Source organism: Watersipora subatra, chromosome 7 (assembly GCF_963576615.1).
Source record: "Watersipora subatra chromosome 7, tzWatSuba1.1, whole genome shotgun sequence".
In the NCBI taxonomy this organism is placed as follows: Eukaryota; Metazoa; Bryozoa; class Gymnolaemata; order Cheilostomatida; family Watersiporidae; genus Watersipora; species Watersipora subatra.
In genome coordinates this window covers 43,183,018-43,202,143 of record NC_088714.1, presented here as the reverse complement: position 1 = coordinate 43,202,143, position 19,126 = coordinate 43,183,018, and the positions used below count along the sequence as shown (strand labels likewise).

Genomic DNA, 19,126 nt, shown 5'->3' with positions numbered 1-19,126 from the left:
TGTCTTTTCGTACGACCCAGTCCGTTGTCTATGGTGTTGTGTGCTTTTTCCTGAGAGTTATAAGTAAATGCTGCTATTCACAAACTGATATTGTTGGATGGAATTCACTGCAACGCTCATTTCTACTTTTAGTTTGCACTCAACTTTGTATACCAAGTATACCTCTGCCTACATAGTTACTTTGTATACCAAGTATACCTCTGCCTACATAGTTACTTTGTATACCAAGTATACCTCTGCTTACATAGTTACTTTGTATACCAAGTATACCTCTGCCTACATAGTTACTTTGTATACCAAGTATACCTCTGCCTACATAGTTACTTTGTATACCAAGTATACCTCTGCCTACATAGTTACTTTGTATACCAAGTATACCTCTGCCTACACAGTTACTTTGTATACCAAGTATACCTCTGCCTACATAGTTACTTTGTATACCAAGTATACCTCTGCCTACATAGTTACTTTGTATACCAAGTATACCTCTGCCTACATAGTTACTTTGTATACCAAGTATACCTCTGCCTACACAGTTACTTTGTATACCAAGTATACCTCTGCCTACATAGTTACTTTGTATACCAAGTATACCTCTGCCTACATAGTTACTTTGTATACCAAGTATACCTCTGCCTACACAGTTACTTTGTATACCAAGTATACCTCTGCCTACATAGTTACTTTGTATACCAAGTATACCTCTGCCTACACAGTTACTTTGTATACCAAGTATACCTCTGCCTACACAGTTACTTTGTATACCAAGTATACCTCTGCCTACACAGTTACTTTGTATACCAAGTATACCTCTGCCTACATAGTTACTTTGTATACCAAGTATACCTCTGCCTACACAGTTACTTTGTATACCAAGTATACCTCTGCCTACATAGTTACTTTGTATACCAAGTATACCTCTGCCTACATAGTTACTTTGTATACCAAGTATACCTCTGCCTACATAGTTACTTTGTATACCAAGTATACCTCTGCCTACACAGTTACTTTGTATACCAAGTATACCTCTGCCTACATAGTTACTTTGTATACCAAGTATACCTCTGCCTACACAGTTACTTTGTATACCAAGTATACCTCTGCCTACATAGTTACTTTGTATATCAAGTATACCTCTGCCTACACAGTTACTTTGTATACCAAGTATACCTCTGCCTACATAGTTACTTTTATCATTTTGGTTACAAATGCTATTTTTAATTTACATTAAAACCTTTTAAAATTGAAGACAGCAGCTCATAATACTTGAATAGGAGAGCTCATGTCTTTTCTTTATTTTTCTTACGAATTAGCTGTTTGTAAAGCATTTCTGTTAAAAATATAATTTATAGTAAACCAAAATAGCAATAGGCTATTTGAATATATTTAACACTCCGTAGTGGATGGTACATCTATGTGTCATGCTTTATCTAACACTCCGTAGTGGATGGTACATCTATGTGTCATGCTTTATCTAACACTCCGTAGTGGATGGTACATTTATGTGTCATGCTTTATCTAACACTCCATAATGGATGGTACATTAATATGTCATGCTATATCTAACACTCCGTAGTGGATGGTACATTTATGTGTCATGCTTTATCTAACACTCCATAATGGATGGTACATCTATATGTCATGCTTTATCTAACACTCCATAATGGATGGTACATCTATGTGTCATGCTTTATCTAACACTCCGTAGTGGATGGTACATTTATGTGTCATGCTTTATCTAACACTCCATAATGGATGGTACATTAATATGTCATGCTATATCTAACACTCCGTAGTGGATGGTACATTTATGTGTCATGCTTTATCTAACACTCCGTAATGGATGGTACATCTATATGTCATGCTTTATCTAACACTCCATAATGGATGGTACATCTATGTGTCATGCTTTATCTAACACTCCGTAGTGGATGGTACATCTATGTGTCATGCTTTATCTAACACTCCATAATGGATGGTACATCTATATGTCATGCTATATCTAACACTCCGTAGTGGATGGTACATCTATGTGTCATGCTTTATCTAACACTCTGTAGTGGATGGTACATGTACATTTATGTGCCATGCTTGATACCAATGCTCTACTACCCGTGAGTCTTACAAAGAATGCTAGGTTTTAATGGGTTTTCAAGACTATATCGGACACACCTGAACAGTTTAATAGACACACAAAGCTTTATGGTATGTGTTTAGACGTTTTGCCAGCTGACTAAATGCACCACTGTTCTATTATCGAAAATGGAATTGTTTCATCGGTTTTCGGCTGCGTATCCAGGCACCAGAAAGAGAATTTACCACAAATGTGTCTTACCTGGAGATATACAATAACAGTGGCTATGACCTGCTTGATCCAAAGCATGAGGCGGCCAAACTCGAGGATTTACCGTAAGTACCAGAATAGTACATGTGGTGATAGTTGTACCTGCTGTTCACTTATTATATTAATGGATTATATTATATATTCTCTTTTAACGTTATCTTTATATGTTACTAAAGTCCTTTCTGCCATACGGCTACAGGAATTATTGCATAGCTATTTGGTGATGTCTGTGTGAGGCAATAAGTCTGCCGTCTGTATCTCTTTAAAGATCTCTGATTTCTGTAAATTATTTTTTTAAATATTAATCAAAAATGGTTGCTTTCAGTTTTCAACAAGATTCCTGAGAGCATTTTCATTTTTCAAATGCAGTTTTTAGTTGATGAGCACATTGTGCCTTGTTATTTTATCAGTCCTACCGTTAGAGAGGGTCTTGCATGGTTTAACCTGTGCACTCCTGGTTTTGGGTAGTACTTCAGTAAATCATTAATACCAGGTATAATTTAGGAAAGTGTCCTTGGTCGAGGATGAGGGGCAGAATATTCACCTTAAGAATCTTTCTGTGCATGGGGCTGGCAATGAAGAGGATGCACTGAACCTTCTATTTCTTGGTGACACGAATCGTATGATAGCGGAGGTAGGTATCTCTCATGTTGTCTGATACTTCGAGTCACGTGTCAGCGGGTGGAATAGCTGCGACACGTGTCACTCATGTTGTCTAACATCTTGTGTCATATGTCAGCAGGTAGAATATCTGTGACATGTGTCACTCACATTGTCTAACACTTTGTGTCATTTATCAGCTGCTAGAATAGCTGTGACATGTGTCACTCACATTGTCTAACTCCTTGTGTCATCTGTTAACAGATGGATGGTGCAAAGCAACATTTGTTGAGAAGCTTTTGGTATATAATTTTCCTCAGCTGTTTGAAGAAGATAGCTCCTAATTTGCTACCGCATTCATTTTTTGTAGTTTCTGATATTTACTAATGCTTAATTCCATCACAAAAGTTTTCAGCTCATGGCGAAAAAGTTGTAGAAGCCCACATATTTGAGTAAGTTTGTTAATGACAGTTACAAAAATAAGCTCACTCTACGCTCTATATGGTGTGTTCTTGTAGACACCGATGAACCAGGCCTCCACTCGATCTCATTGCATCTTTACTATCCATGTTACATCAAAGGAAGTTGGCTCAGCAACAGTGAGGAGGTCCAAGTTACACTTGGTAGATCTAGCTGGGTATGTTAAAATCTTCAAGTCATTTCTTGCTCATTTTATCACGGGGGTGGATATACCACCCTTCTCTTCTATATGAGCATGGTATTTCCTGCTCACTTTATCACAAGAGTGGATGTACAAACCCTCTTCTACTTTATACAAACTTATTAGAATTGGTCTATTTACAGTAGTAACTGAGTTCCATTATATTGGCTGGTGTCTTTTGGTTGCAGATACTGTTGTTACACTCTGTCATTGGCCCATGATCCTAGCAATTCTCCGCTTTGTATTTCTAAACAAGCACATATTCAAATTGAATGGTTTGCAGCCTTCAGTGTCTCAGTCTGAAGATCTCACTGCAATATATTCCTTTTTACAAGTGTGCATAGCTCAAGACTAATCTGCTCAAATTTTGTGTCTGTACTCTGTAGTCACCTCACCTGTAGCCCGAGTTGTTAAAAGTAGTGGACTTGTATTCCTAGGCGATTCATGTCTTTGAGAGTCATAGGCTTAAGTGTTTCTCAATTACTAAATATTCTTTAATATGAATGTAAAGACAGTTATTAGTGTACCAATCTGATATCAGGTCAGAGCGAGTATCAAAGACTGGGGTGAATGGTACACTGCTCTCTGAAGCCAAGTATATCAACCTCTCTCTGCATTTCCTGGAGCAGGTAAGTGATCTAACATAAGAAGCTGTTTAAATATGCTGTTTAAACATAAAAAATTAAAAAGTGTTAAACAACACTAGGAGTTGTCTTTCTATGATAACTATCCGTAACTGGGCATGTGGGAGGCCAGCATTAGACAATCTATCAGGCGATAAGGCTGCAATTGTCATTTTTTCATCTTTGATAGGCTTGTGATTGTAGAGTGTTAATAATTTAATAGGCTTGTGATTGTAGAGTGTCTGTCATTTGTAGGACTCTAATTGTAGAGTTTAAATTTAATAAGCTTTTTTATTTATATCTAGGTGATCGTGGCACTAGGAGAGAAGTCTCGATCCCACATTCCATACAGAAACTCTATGATGACTTCTGTGCTGCGAGATTCGCTTGGAGGCAATTGCATGACAACCATGATTGCCACCTGCTCTATAGAAAGAACAAACATAGATGTGAGTTATAATTATCAACTTAGAATGTGTGTACAGTTTGAGAATGACTCCTAGTCTAATCACTGACCTTTTGATGCAGTGGTCTTCTCAAAGCACTAATCCTGACTCTTTAGTTTGTTATACCGTATACATTGAACAACTACAACTCTAGCGCTCATGGGATTCCCTTGTTTGCTACTAACTACTAACATGGCTGCTACTAACTACTAACATGGCTGCTACTAACTACTAACATGGCTGCTACTAACTACTAACATGGCTGCTACTAACTACTAACATGGCTGCTACTAACTACTAACATGGCTGCTACTAACTACTAGCTTGACAGCTACTTACTACTAACATGGTTGCTACTAACTACTAACATGGCTGCTACTAACTACTGACATGGCTGCTACTAACTACTAACATGGCTGCTACTAACTGTTAACATGGCTGCTACTAACTACTAACATGGCTGCTACTAACTATTAATGTGGCTGCTACTAACTACTAACATGGCTGCTACTAATTACTAACATGGCTGCTACTATCTACTAGCATGGCTGCTACTAACATGGCTGCTACTAACTACTAACATGGCTGCTACTAATTACAAACGTGGCTGCTACTAACTACTAACATGGCTGCTACTATCTACTAGCATGGCTGCTACTAACATGGCTGCTACTAACTACTAACATGGCTGCCACTAACTACTAACATGGCTGCTACTAACTACTAACATGGCTGCCACTAACTACTAGCATGGCTACTACTAACTACTAACATGGCTGCTACTAACTACTAACATGGCTGCCACTAACTACTAACATGGCTGCGGTAGATTTTTATAAACCTGCAAGTGCAGGTGTAACAGTCCCACAGCCAGCAGCTAGTCATTCTACAAACATATCCATTTCCACGATGCGTGTGGTTATAACTTTATATTGCCATTAGTAGTCATCAACAAAATGATGTTTTATATTACATACCAAAGCATAAATGAGAAACACAAATCAGGAATCATTGAGTGTGTTAAGCAGTTCACAATTCCAACTCCTCAATACTATTAGATTACCAACAAGTTCGTAATCTAATAGTATTGAGGATGAGTTGGTATAGTGAATTGTAGGCTATAGTAACAGAAAGTTCATAAACTGAAACATATGATGGTAAGTGTAGTATGTTGGTGTCACGGAATAGAAAACGATGTTTGTCATATATGAGGAAGGATGAATACAAACATTCTGGGCATAATTTACGCATGATTTGTAAAATTGTAATGCAAATGCAGAAACGAGCAAGTTTGGGATGAGGCAATATGTTAAAAGGTTTTGTAATGTGATTGGTGGAAGTGTGGTGAGTTGGAATACGTGATCTGTCATGCGATTGATAGACAAAGAACCCAGTCTTACTGACATCTGTGTGCTTGCTCTCTTGCAGGAGTCGATATCAACGTGCAGGTTTGCGCAGCGAGTCGCCCTCATCAAAAATGATGCGTTACTTAATGAAGAGATGGATCCAAGGCTGATGGTGGAACGACTCAAGAAAGAAGTGGCTCTGCTCAAAGAGGAGCTCGCTATGGCAACAGGGGAGCATCGCACTGATGACCTTACAGATGAAGAAGTCGAGAGGTAATTTGTTAATAGTCACTCACATTTCGCTGCGTAGGCCTATCTGACGCTAAATGTGGAGCTTGCTATGTCGGGGGTAGCCCAGCTCTCACTAAATATTTTTGAAATTTGGTTCTATAAACTGAATAGAAAAGTGCAATCATTTAAAAAAATGTTATTTTGCTAATCTAATAAAGGCTCTAAAACAATAGAACGATAGCTGACTCATGTGCATATTATATAACTATATAACTATAGCTAACCACAGAAGGGTGTGTCTCTGCATTTGTGACACTGAAATATGAACGAATTTCCACATTGATATAAGTTTTTCATCGAAGTGTTAAGGAATTTCATAGTTTGATCACTGGACTTTCAAACCAAATGATAATTACAATGTTTTTACAATTACAGGTTACATAAATTCAACTACAATAAAATACAACAGAATGAGTTGTCTGCTCTTCGTCAGCATAGAATGAAAGAGAAGACAACTGCATTCACACTGTTCTTGGCTGACTTCCAACCATCATTGTTTTGGAAATTCCAGTTGGAACAATCAAAAAATTTGTGATGAACTACCCAACACTTGTAAATTGAAAGCCACAGCATTTTCTTGTTTATATTCGCAATTTTCAATAGAGCAGCCATGGCTGAGTCGTCTAGAACTCCTGACCTGCCAACAACAGGTTGAGGTTCAGTTCTCAAAAAAAGGCTACTGGTGTTGACATGAATGATATCCAACCTTAAATTGTACTCTGCAACTGAGCATGTCTCTAGTCGTTAAGGTTACCTTGCCACTGGGATCGAAAATTTCCAGCCAAGATCGCAGAACCATTGTTTGTACAACAATGCTCTTTAAAACACTCACAGCCTCTGCTTGCAGTAAGCTAAACAGACGCCATACTTGGTCTTCGATAGATTGCGCAATAGAACAATATGGACGTTACTTTAATGGGTTAATGAGGAAAAACTTAAAATAAAAATGTTTACCAAGTTTCCGACTACCAAAGCAATTTTGCTTAAATGGTACAATCGTAAAATATTTATATCATTTGTCATCTAAATATGTAAAAGTTGCGACTAGTCTGTAATTAAATGAGTGTTTCCATTTTTTAGATGTTCTGCTGCTGTCAATGCGTATTTAGAGGATAATGACCCAGAAGCAATACTGAATATCGGCGCTGATATGAGAAAGATACAGAGGTGCTACAAGTTATTAAAGGTATTGCGCATGTGTGCACCTTGGACAGCACTTGTAGACAGTGCCTTGGACAACACGCTACAACATGGTTGCTAGTGTAGACTGCAGCGTATCAATATAGTTTTATCTAAAGAGTTGAAAAATTGTTATCAGCCATATATTATGTTATCGGCAATGGTAGCATTTGTTGTAGGTTATGGTACAGAGCTCTCCGACGCCGCCCCCACCACCAGCAGCCCAACCAGAGACAGAGCTTTCACACTATGATAAAATGGAACTGAAGAAACTACAAGATTTGTTACTTCAGAGAGATAATGAAATTAGTAAACATTCTTATAGTCAATGATTGCTTATCTTTCACTAGCCCTATAGTCTTGATGACAAAGACTTTAGTCTGAAGTTCCACAGTCACAGTCACAGATTCTAGATTTTTTTAAGCAGCTCTTGTCACATACCCTAAACCTTTTCTAGACTATGAATTGGATCCCTGTTTATTTTATTAGTTAGTAACTTGTAGTCATAGAGTTACTACTAAGGCAACTGCTTATTAACTCCCAGCCATAGAGTTACTCCCTTTTGCAACTACATGTAATTACTAGCTCGTATCCATGGAGTTGCTCTCTATTGCAGCTAATTACTAACTGCGGCCATAGAGTTACTCCCTTCTGTAACATAATGTAATTACTACTTTGTAGCCGTAGAGGTACTCTCTACTGCAGTTAATTACTAAGTCACAGCCATATAGTTACTCCATTCCACAACTAATTACTAACTTACAGTCATAAAGTTACTTGCAGTCATAGAGTTGAACATTTTGTCAGAAGCTAAAAACTGTGTAAATAGTCACAAACTTTGTAATTGGCATCCGGTTTTACTGAAATACGGAAAACTTTGGCTATACTCCTTAGGGCTTCACTCTCTAAACTATTCTGGTGTTTCGCTTCTATTCTAGAAGAAAAATACAGTTTTAAATCCTTTGAATCTTTTATGTAGATATTCTAGTTAATATGCTGAAAAAAGAAAAGAAGCGGGTGGCTGGAGCACATGCTACTAAAGTGAGTTCTGGTCATAGTTTAAACGCTGATCAGACACCTGATCCTAGACATAGACTGAATTCTCAAGGTCGTAGTAAAGGGTATCAGTCAGCTTCCTCTGTAGCGGGCTCGTCTTTAGATCATCATCATCCACCGAGGTAAGTGGAATAATACGGCAGGCTAATTGCTAGTACTAAATATTCTCTGATGTTAAACATCGATACAAAATGAAAAACTACATCACAATATGCTTTCTATGGTGGGCTGGACTTCCTTAAAATTTACACATTTTTATAGGCATTGCATACACATTGCGTACAATATTTCATGTCAATTTCAATAAAAATGAATTTAGAATTCGGCAAGCGCAAGCTTTCTGCTGTTTGTAGTCCCGAAAGCCGAATCGCAGATGGCTCACAGGTAAACCATAGACAGCAAAGTGCTAGAAAGGCAAAGCATCATACTATCAGCTCTAAACAAATTTGTAAGTCTGTGAATGTCTGGATTTGAGTTATTTATGAAATCTCAAGCAACATCGTAGTTATTTATTTTTATTTTTCATTGGTTATTTTTTATTTTCGTTGAATCTAGTTTGGTTTGACACTTTGTATCATGTTACGAGACCTCAAGGGATCAGAGTCGAGTTTCAACCTTGTTAAAGATGGACTTACAATAAAACTTTAGTAGATTTTATCAGGAGGTAGCAGTATTTTTCTTATCATTTGCGATTGTTTTGATGTTTGAACTGATCTGACTGCTAGGATTTTTCTAGATTAAAATCGCCAAAACTTGATCGTGGTTAAAACTCTCCGATTATGCGAATGTGCGATTATGACATCTATAGTTGCAATAGAATAGAAGTGCATAACGTTACGACTTGAACGGAATAGCCGATATCAACTATAGCAAGGATCGCAACTAGTGACATCATCTCCCATGTATTTTTTCTGAGTGTTTTAAGCGTGATCAAGTTTTGTCTTTTCTATTCTGGAAACATCCTGGCAGTCAGATCACCTCAAACACCAAAAACAATCTCAAATGATAGAAACATACGGATACTTAAAGATCAAATCTATTAAAATTTGTGTACGTTTATCTTAAAATGCTGCATTATATGTGAGAGCCAGTATTACTCTGTTGAGCAGAAACGGTATTCAGAATAATTTTTATCAGTAAAAGATTTTTCAACACAGCGTTTTTTACTTGATCTAATGTTGCTGTTTATCTTTTTTTTAGTTATATGGGGCAGTAAATTTGGGCTGGGATGGTAGAAAATGATGGCAGATGAAACTGAGTTACATGGTTTATAGACCTTATCACTCGGCTCTCTGAATTGGAATCTTATGTATATTCTCATTAGTGATTGCCTCTCCATGTTTACCGCTGTTGCAGTGGGAAATATGTCGGTGGGGCGCCAGGAGGCCTTCGAGGTATTCAAGAGAGATTACCATGAGAATGCATCTATAGAAAAGAGTAAGTCCCACCTTAGACAAAAATATACTGAGGCCAAGCAGCTCGGTGCACTTGTCAACAGAGACAGAACTGTCGTCAGTAAGTGCTTCATTACATAACATTTGAACATAATATAATTTAATGTAATATATATAATATGTATATAATATATTTAATGTAATCAACACCTGTACAGATTATATTAAGTATTAAATATAATATAATAGGACCATCAACACTTGTGGAGATTACATAACCTGTTACTAGCCTCTGGTCCTCAAACGTGTTCACAGTAATGGTTATGAAGGTGTTCCTTGCCGCATAAATGTAAAACCTTTGTTGTAATGTATTGCGTATGCACAAATAAAATTGTATTTTGTAAAACTGTTACCATCATGTATTAAGAGTTTCTTGCTTTTACTGAATCTGAATTTTCAATTATTTCTTATTGGCTTTCTGAGACTTGAATGAGGTTATTGTGAAATTGATTGAAATGAAGCAGTTTTTACAAACTTTTAGTTGTAATGTACCTGGTATACATCTGGGCTAACATTCACTTTGTATTTTCATATAAAATTTGTCTGTGACTGAATACATTCACCAACAGACTTGAAATACTTATTAAAGTGTTTCATTATAGATTTAAATTTATTTTATCAATTAATTTATTTGTGTAATTGTTGCCAAACTTTGTTCAATAATCACTTATTATCACTATCAATGTTCTTATTGAATCGTCGTACATGTAGACAAAGCTAAGAGTGAGCTGGAACATTACCGTATGCAAAAGGCAATGAGGGGGGACACAACTTCTAATATAGATGACACTGAGTCTGACTTCAAGGATGCCCTGGAAGATGCCAAGCGCAGGTGAGGCTTGGAGTGTGATATTACAGTAGGGTTCACTATGGTGATGGCATTATCTTGGATGGTTTCGCATTTGATCGCTTCAAGTGGACAGCGACTCTGAATATTAGAGCCGTATCAAAGCGATTCGCAAACCATCAATTTTCCTGTGTAATTTTTGAAAGGTTAAAACTTTGCAGATGTTTTGTTGTAGTCAACACTGTATGTGTAATGAGGTTACATTAATCATTTAGTCCTGTTACTACTTTTAACCTCGAGTCGAAGGCAGTACAGTAAGTACAGTAAGTACAGTAAATACAGTAAATACAGTAAGTACAGTAAATGCTCCCATAACATACATTCCACTTAACATAAAGAATTCATGTAAAGTTTTTGCTTCATACTACATAATAAACTCCATATAACGTAAAACGTCATGTTGATACAAGTTCTTAAATGTGATGTGAATAGTTAGTGTGTCAGTCATGGGGCACATTAGATGATCAGCTATTGAAGTCTTTTCTTGATCCAAGAATTCTCTCTCGGACATCTTCTGAATTAAATTGCTAAGAACAAGGCATGAACATTGCTGGCGTGAATCTTTTGATATCCTTAAGAGGTCTTCATGCTTCTTTGGTCTTATTCTCTATTACCCCCGATATTAAACACAGCATTGAGTGTGTAACTGTACATGTACAATGGACCCACCATATGACATTAATTCGTTGCAGTGTTGGTATCGTAAGGCAAAAATGTTGCATAAAGGGGTTTAGAAACCCATAGTAATTATCTAATGCAAGCATCCCTCGGTAAAAAACATCAACATTTTATATACGTACATATTAAAAATTAGTAACAAAATAACATGTTAACTTTAGTAACTATAGTTAATTACAGTAATTTTAGTGTATTTAGTAGTTCTGATCTGCAATAATTTGTTACATTATTATGTACAGTATGTACCGTATGCAGCTCCTACCTTCGAGACAGAAGTATAACATAAACTTTGAGTTTAACTTAAATGAATTTAGCTTACTAAACACACATTTAAAGCTAAGTTTTAGTACGTATTTTACTAAACATTAATATTGTCACTGTTTTAATGTTTATTACCCGTTTCCGGTGTCGTTTCCACTATAACTAATAACGAATAATGCTGAACTGAGAGAAAACGAGCATCGTGTCTCTTTCAGGCGTTGTGGGAGAGATTTCGTTGAATATCATATCAGCATCTTCGTTATTCGGACATATTCCGCACATGGACCACTAATTTTGAGTTTTAAGAGACATTTTATTGATGTCGTATTGCGAAAAAAATGGCATATGGAGGGGAAGAAAAAAATGTCGTGTTCCTCATCATAAGACGAAAAAACCGTATAACAGGGACGTCATAACCTGGAGGTGCACTGTACATATGTTACCAGCAATGTAAACTTACATGTATGTATAGGCATTTAATGGTACACAGCTGGAAATGTACGTGTACATATGTTAATGATAATGTACCCTTGTAGGCAAATGATTGGTTACAGACAAATAAAATTTGTAAAAAGGTATCTTCTGCGATGACAGTGATCCATATATTTGTCCAGCATCACACATTTGTCTATGAAACCTGAATCATGGCATTAAGCAGAATTTTACATGTCATCAGTATATGAAACTCAAAGGTAATTGGAGGTACCGATGATGATTCAGTACATTCAACCAATCGAATGGCAGTTGAGCAGCAGACAATACTATTGTAGTCATTCAAAAGCTGGATTCTAACCTCTACATATATTCTAAGTGTCGTTTATGTAACAGAGCATGTGTAGTAGGGCTGGGTCGGTATGGAGTTGAGTGTCGGAGAGGATATCCATCTGGCTTTTGATCAGTATCATATCATCGGTATCCTCGGTTTTTGCGGGTTTTAGTACCCTATTCCGGTATGAGATGGTCGGTATTGTCGGTATTGAAGGTCGGTATAAGGTTTTCCTGTCTCAAAGAAACACCTTTGCTTCTGTTGGTGAGATGGTGGCATAGCAAAATATTAAACAAAACTTGGGTTGAGAAATGAGATTAGTAAATCACAATGGCGCGTTGAATTAAGGTCTGAGGAGCGAAGTAATAAGTTATACCAGTATAGCTACATTGACATATTTATTCCAATACAGTGCAGTGAACGAATCGCGCTACTCAATGTTTACGCACCAATGTAATTGATGAATTATTGTGTGACTAGCTGTACTACCCGGCGTTGCCCGGGTAATAGAAAAGTCTTTGGACAGAAAATTGATTTGTATTTAACATATAACATTACAGTATATATATATAAACATTAGACAGTAGTGAGAGTTGCTCGCTATTAACCTGCGCTATTAGTGCTCTATTAGCCACTACGTTTTATAATGTGAGCGAACAGCTTCTCGTAACCTTGTGCAAAGCAAAAGCAAAGCCGTTGGGTATTTGCTCTGATATAATGACTTATATTGGCAATGCAGCAACACAATCTCTGTTAGTCTAGCGGTAAGGCGTTGGACTGGTGAACGACAGGGTCTGACATCGAATCTTCTTCGGTACAGAATCTTTATAACTTTAGCAGTTAATAGACTGCTGAAAAGGCCTTTTACTGAAGGTAAAAAACGAAAGTACTGAAATGCAGAACCGCCAACGGATAAAGTAGCAATGCCGAAAATGGTGAGTTTTCCAGGATACCGAAAATCCTTCAGTTCGTTATGAGCGGATAACTCCATACCGGCCCAGCCCTAATGTGTAGTGTGTAGTTTATTTATACAGTAGCATACGTAATATGTGAATATTATGTAATATTTCAACAAAATCCTTTTACATTCTCAAACCAATAATCCTAAATTTCAGCTGCCGCTTAAATCAGTCTGAAAGTGTTCGCCTTCCTTCCACTCCTTACAACCTGTTACAACTTGCCACACTTTTGCCTTTTTTCCATTATGGCGGTACCTTTTATAACTTGTCATATCTTTGCCCTTCATTTCACTCCTAACAGTCGTACATGTTACCATTTGCCACACTTTTGCTGTCCTTTGCACTCCTTTCAGACACCTGTTACAACTTGACACACATTTCTTTTTGAAGTCGCATAATCTAAGCATAGTTAGCTTTGCATGGGAATATTGAAATTAGAAATATCGGAAAAAACAACACTATTGGTAAAAAACATGAGTTTTCTGCTATTCTCTGTATCCACAAGTTTCAATGACTTGTAAAACAATGAATCTAGTTTTGATCCTTCAACAGCTACAAGAGCAAATTCGCTGCTTTGCGTGAGCTGAAAACAGAGATAGAGCACCTGCAGCATTACCTAGAGAGAAGCAAAGTTAAGTTGATGAAGGAGTTTGAGTTCTGGTGGGCGGAGCAAATGAGTCAGACTGAAACACAGCAGCAATTGTCTTCTCAGGTCAAGTAAGTAGTCTATGGGTTTTTAATGTAGAGCAACGATAGTAGACGAGCAACTCTTATGGTATCTGTGGGTAGACAGCAGAGCATTACTTGATCAGTATATATATATACTGATCAAGTAATGCTCTGCTGTCTACCCACAGATACCATAAGAGTTGCTCATATATATATATATATATATATATATATAAAATTTATTCATGTAAAACCTTAAATAAAAAACAACTTCATTACTATTTGTTTCATGTCTGTTCTGACCACTCATTGAGCACTATCTGGCAGCTTTGACACACTACATTGGAATATATATATATATATCATATATATATATATCATATATATATATCGGTATATATATATACACACGCTTCTATGCACAAATTATTATTATTAATTCAACTTTTTTTTTCAGTTCGTATTAATTGTACCAAATCATCTTTAGCTATTACTCGCTAATTATTTCACATTTACATTTAAACCCTTTCATAGTTGTTTTATTTTGTTTCTTAATTTATATGACCTGCACAAAACATTTGTTTTATGATATAAAGTTGGAAAGTGACAGTTTTTGGACAAAGTTTGAAAAACTACAGTTTTAATTTTTCTCGTAATTTATATAAACTGCACAAAACCCTTTTCTCATAACATAAAGTTTGAAAGTTAGAATGGTAACTGTTGTTATATGTTAGAATGGTAACTGTTGTTATATGTTAGAATGGTAACTGTTGTTATATGTTAGAATGGTAACTGCTGTTATATGTTAGAATGGTAACTGTTGTTATATGTTAGAATGGTAACTGTTGTTATATGTTAGAATGGTAACTGTTGTTATATGTTAGAATGGTAACTGTTGTTATATGTTAGAATGGTAACTGTTGTCATATGTTAGAATGGTAACTGTTGTTATATGTTAAATAAAAAAAATTTGTGCAAATACTTTGATTACTCGGACAACGCCGGGCATTCAAGTAGTATATGTATGTAATACATGTATGTATATACTAGTATATGTATGTAATACATGTATGTATATACTAGTATATGTATGTAATACATGTATGTATATACTAGTATATGTATGTAATACATGTATGTATATACTAGTATATGTATGTAATACATGTATGTATATACTAGTATATGTATGTAATACATGTATGTATATACTAGTGTAAATGGTATATATCTGTATATTAGATTATTTCATATGTCGAAGTAGCCAACAGTATTTGAAGAAGTTTAATAAACACACAACCATGTGACGTAATGTTCTTGAGTTTTATTTTAATAGTTTCTGACAGCAATTTTACAATGATAGATATTATTTGTATTTTACCTGAATACTGCTTATCTCACACCACCTCGTTTATTACGTACGATGTTTCAATGGGTAGACAACTTCTAGTTATTACCAGAATTATCAATAATAGTGAGCTGGTTATAAAGCCTATTTCTGCTGACATGAAATACACTCTCATGCTGTTTATATCTTTCAGGGCTGCTTGGCATACTCCACCTCCTTCGGGTGGCTCAACAACAACAAAGCATTCTTTAGAGAGGGTGTCACATGTCCCACCATTAGATCTACACGCAGCGGATGCAAAGTCTAGCGGTACATTCATCAGACATGTTGGTCCTGCAGCTCACATGAAACAAAGGTAATGTCTTGCTAGTAAACTATTGTTTGTTGGTGGAGCTAGATTTGATGTCTCGCTTGCAGCCTTAGTGGGAAGGGCAATTTGGGTACTAGTGACAGATAGCTGTGTTCTGCATGACAGATAGCTGTGTTCTGTTCTTAACCAAAGGTTTAAGTGGCAAGTTTTGCGGGGGGCGCAACTGTATTTGCTAAAAAATGCTAGTATTATGAAACACATACTATGTTTTCTAACTAATGCTAGTATTCAGTCTATCTTTTTAGCGCCAGTGATAGTGTGAGTGTCAACTCCATGTCCTCAACATCTCTAGACTCCCACCTGCATCACCTGTCGCCGGCCCCTGTCAATCATAGTCAATCATTACAAGATAAGACCGGGCAAACACCTTCATTTTCCCACCAGTCACAGTCGTCGCAAAACCAGTCAAGACAAGCACCTGCCACAAGTATACCACTCACAGGAGATGCTGAAGCAGATGCGGATGTTATGGCATTTCTTAAAGCACGCCAAAATGCTATACAGTTAGGTGAGTTTGGTGCATGTGATATATTATGTAATTAGCATAATTGACTGTTGGTAAGGAACGGAGGCTTCATCATATGCTGTACGGAATGTACAAACAATAATTATTAAGATTCGACAGTGCTCATATACAGCCAGTGATGTAGTGCTAACCTTTTTTTAACCATAACTCTAAAGTTGAGATAAATGGATGTAGATGACAAAGAGTCGCAACGCGACTCCATCACCATGTAGTGGCGATTGGAACAGCTGGGGGCCTGGGGGGGGGGCGCTGTAAGCCTCCCAGTAGGGTCTGGGGCAAAGCCGCGGCGGCCAAAGGCTACAGGGCTTTAAAATCATGTATATTATATGAGAAATGAGCACATCTGTAGTACATGTAATAAATAAGTTGAGAAAATCATACCGAAATAGAGCTATAATATACCTTGAGAATTGGCAGTCTAAAATTTTTTAACCCTAACTATTATAGTTATACTTAAAAAACGCACAAATTTTCTTAGCATAACTTAGTTAGGGAGAGTTAGGGTAGCACTACATCACTGTATACAGATAGTCACTATCAGGATTAGACAGTGTTCATATACAGATAATAACTATCAGGATTAGACAGTGTTCATATACAGATAATAACTATCAGGATTAGACAGTATTCATATACAGATAATATCTGTAAGGATCAGACAGTGTTCATATACAGATAATAACTATCAGGTTTAGACAGTGTTCATATACAGATAATAACTATCAGGATTAGACAGTATTCATATGCAGATAATATCTGTAAGGATCAGACAGTGTTCATATACAGATGATAACTATCAGAGTTAGACAGTGCTCATATACAGATAATAACTATCAGGATTAGACAGTGTTCATATACAGATAATAACTATCAGGTTTAGACAGTGTTCATATACAGATAATAACTATCAGGATTAGACAGTATTCATATGCAGATAATATCTGTAAGGATCAGACAGTGTTCATATACAGATAATAACTATCAGAGTTAGACAGTGCTCATATACAGATAATAACTATCAGGATTAGACAGTGTTCATATACAGATAATAACTATCAGGTTTAGACAGTGTTCATATACAGATAATAACTATCAGGATTAGACAGTGTTCATATACAGATACTAACTATCAGGATTAGACAGTGCTCATATACGGATAATAATTATCAGGATCAGACAGTGTTTATATCCAGATAATAACTATCAGGATTTAGAGTGTTTATGTACAGATAATAACAATCAGGATCAGACAGGGTTTATATACAGATTGTAACTGTCAGGATCAGACAGGGTTCATATACAGATAATATCTATAAGGATTAGACAGTGTATATATGATAATAGATAATACTCATATATGCATACAGATAATACTCACATACAGATAATACTCATATACACATAAAGATAATACTCATATACACATACAGATAATACTCATATACACATACAGATAATACTCATATACACATTCAGATATAACTCAAGTACACATTCAGATAATACTCATATACATATTCAGATAATACTCATATATACATACAGATAATACTCATATATACATACAGATAATACTCATATACACATACAGATAATACTCATATACACATACAGATAATACTCATATACAGATAATACTCATATACACATACAGATAATAGTCATATACACATACAGATAATAGTCATATACACATACAGATAATACTCATATACACATACAGATAATACTCATATTAAGCAATTTTAAAATGCTTGTTATGTTGTCTTGCAATGCTTATATTGTTTCTAACTTGGTTAGTTTTCTCGAGTACACAGAGACACTTGTAATCTTACCACATCAAACGTTCTATGTAAAACTGGACAACATTTGACCAATTGCTGGCTGTGTACGAGTTTTGAGCAATTGCTGGCTGTGCACAAGTTTGAGCAATTGCTGGCTGTACACGAGTTTGAGCAATTGCTGGCTGTGCACAAGTTTGAATTCCAAATGATCTGTGTCATCATATTATTTTGTTTGATTTTCACGTTCGGATTAAAAAAATGAGTATACCTAAATTTTTAGTAGATTTTATCAGAAAATATCAAGTTTCAAAACATGTGAGATCGTTTTTGGTGTTTGAAGTGATCTAACTTCCAGGATGTTTCATGATTAAAATCGACAAAACTTCATCCCCATTAAAACACTCAGAAGGAAAATAGTAACAAAATGACTTGATCAGTTGCTATCATTGCTATAATTGGTATCGGCTATTGCATTCAAGCTGCAGCACTAAGTGTCTCTATTCTTCTCATTTTTACAAGTATAGACATCGCTTTCTTTTGGTCTGAGCATTTTGACCATGATCGAGTTTTATCAATTTTAAATTTGAAACATCCTGGCCATCAGATCAAACATCAAACAACATAAACTATCACAAATAGTAAAAAATACCGATACTGTCTGATAAAATTTACTAAAATTTTTTGCAAGTTCATCTTTAATGACACTGATTGTTTTTTGTAGCTCAATCCCGCCAACCACGATGACTTACAGCATAGCTTCTTGCTATTTCGGATGCGACCGACGAGACCAGCTGCTGACATGGATAATCTCTATGCTTTCACATTATCAGCAATATTTGTTACTCCGTCCAGACAGTTTTTATTGCTTTTGCTACTGTTAGTACTTCAGTTGTTTTATTTAGGAAATAATGTACTCAA

At 36.1% G+C, this 19,126-nt stretch overlaps 1 protein-coding gene across 1 annotated transcript in view; it reads left to right on the top strand.

The window, feature by feature from the left end:
- LOC137399629 (kinesin-like protein KIF6) overlaps positions 1–19,046 on the top strand; it is a 28,012-nt gene extending 8,966 nt beyond the window's left edge. The window contains exons 5-20 of the mRNA XM_068085810.1: positions 2,300–2,409; positions 2,849–2,978; positions 3,463–3,581; positions 4,147–4,234; positions 4,534–4,677; positions 6,103–6,293; positions 7,392–7,497; positions 7,670–7,799; positions 8,470–8,668; positions 8,900–8,994; positions 9,903–10,061; positions 10,712–10,832; positions 14,064–14,228; positions 15,722–15,883; positions 16,144–16,406; positions 18,930–19,046. Coding sequence (XP_067941911.1) covers positions 2,300–2,409; positions 2,849–2,978; positions 3,463–3,581; positions 4,147–4,234; positions 4,534–4,677; positions 6,103–6,293; positions 7,392–7,497; positions 7,670–7,799; positions 8,470–8,668; positions 8,900–8,994; positions 9,903–10,061; positions 10,712–10,832; positions 14,064–14,228; positions 15,722–15,883; positions 16,144–16,406; positions 18,930–18,952 — 2,205 coding nt within the window. The 3' untranslated portion in view covers positions 18,953–19,046. The remainder of the gene's footprint in view (positions 1–2,299; positions 2,410–2,848; positions 2,979–3,462; positions 3,582–4,146; positions 4,235–4,533; positions 4,678–6,102; positions 6,294–7,391; positions 7,498–7,669; positions 7,800–8,469; positions 8,669–8,899; positions 8,995–9,902; positions 10,062–10,711; positions 10,833–14,063; positions 14,229–15,721; positions 15,884–16,143; positions 16,407–18,929) is intronic.
- Positions 19,047–19,126: the final 80 nt, after the last annotated feature.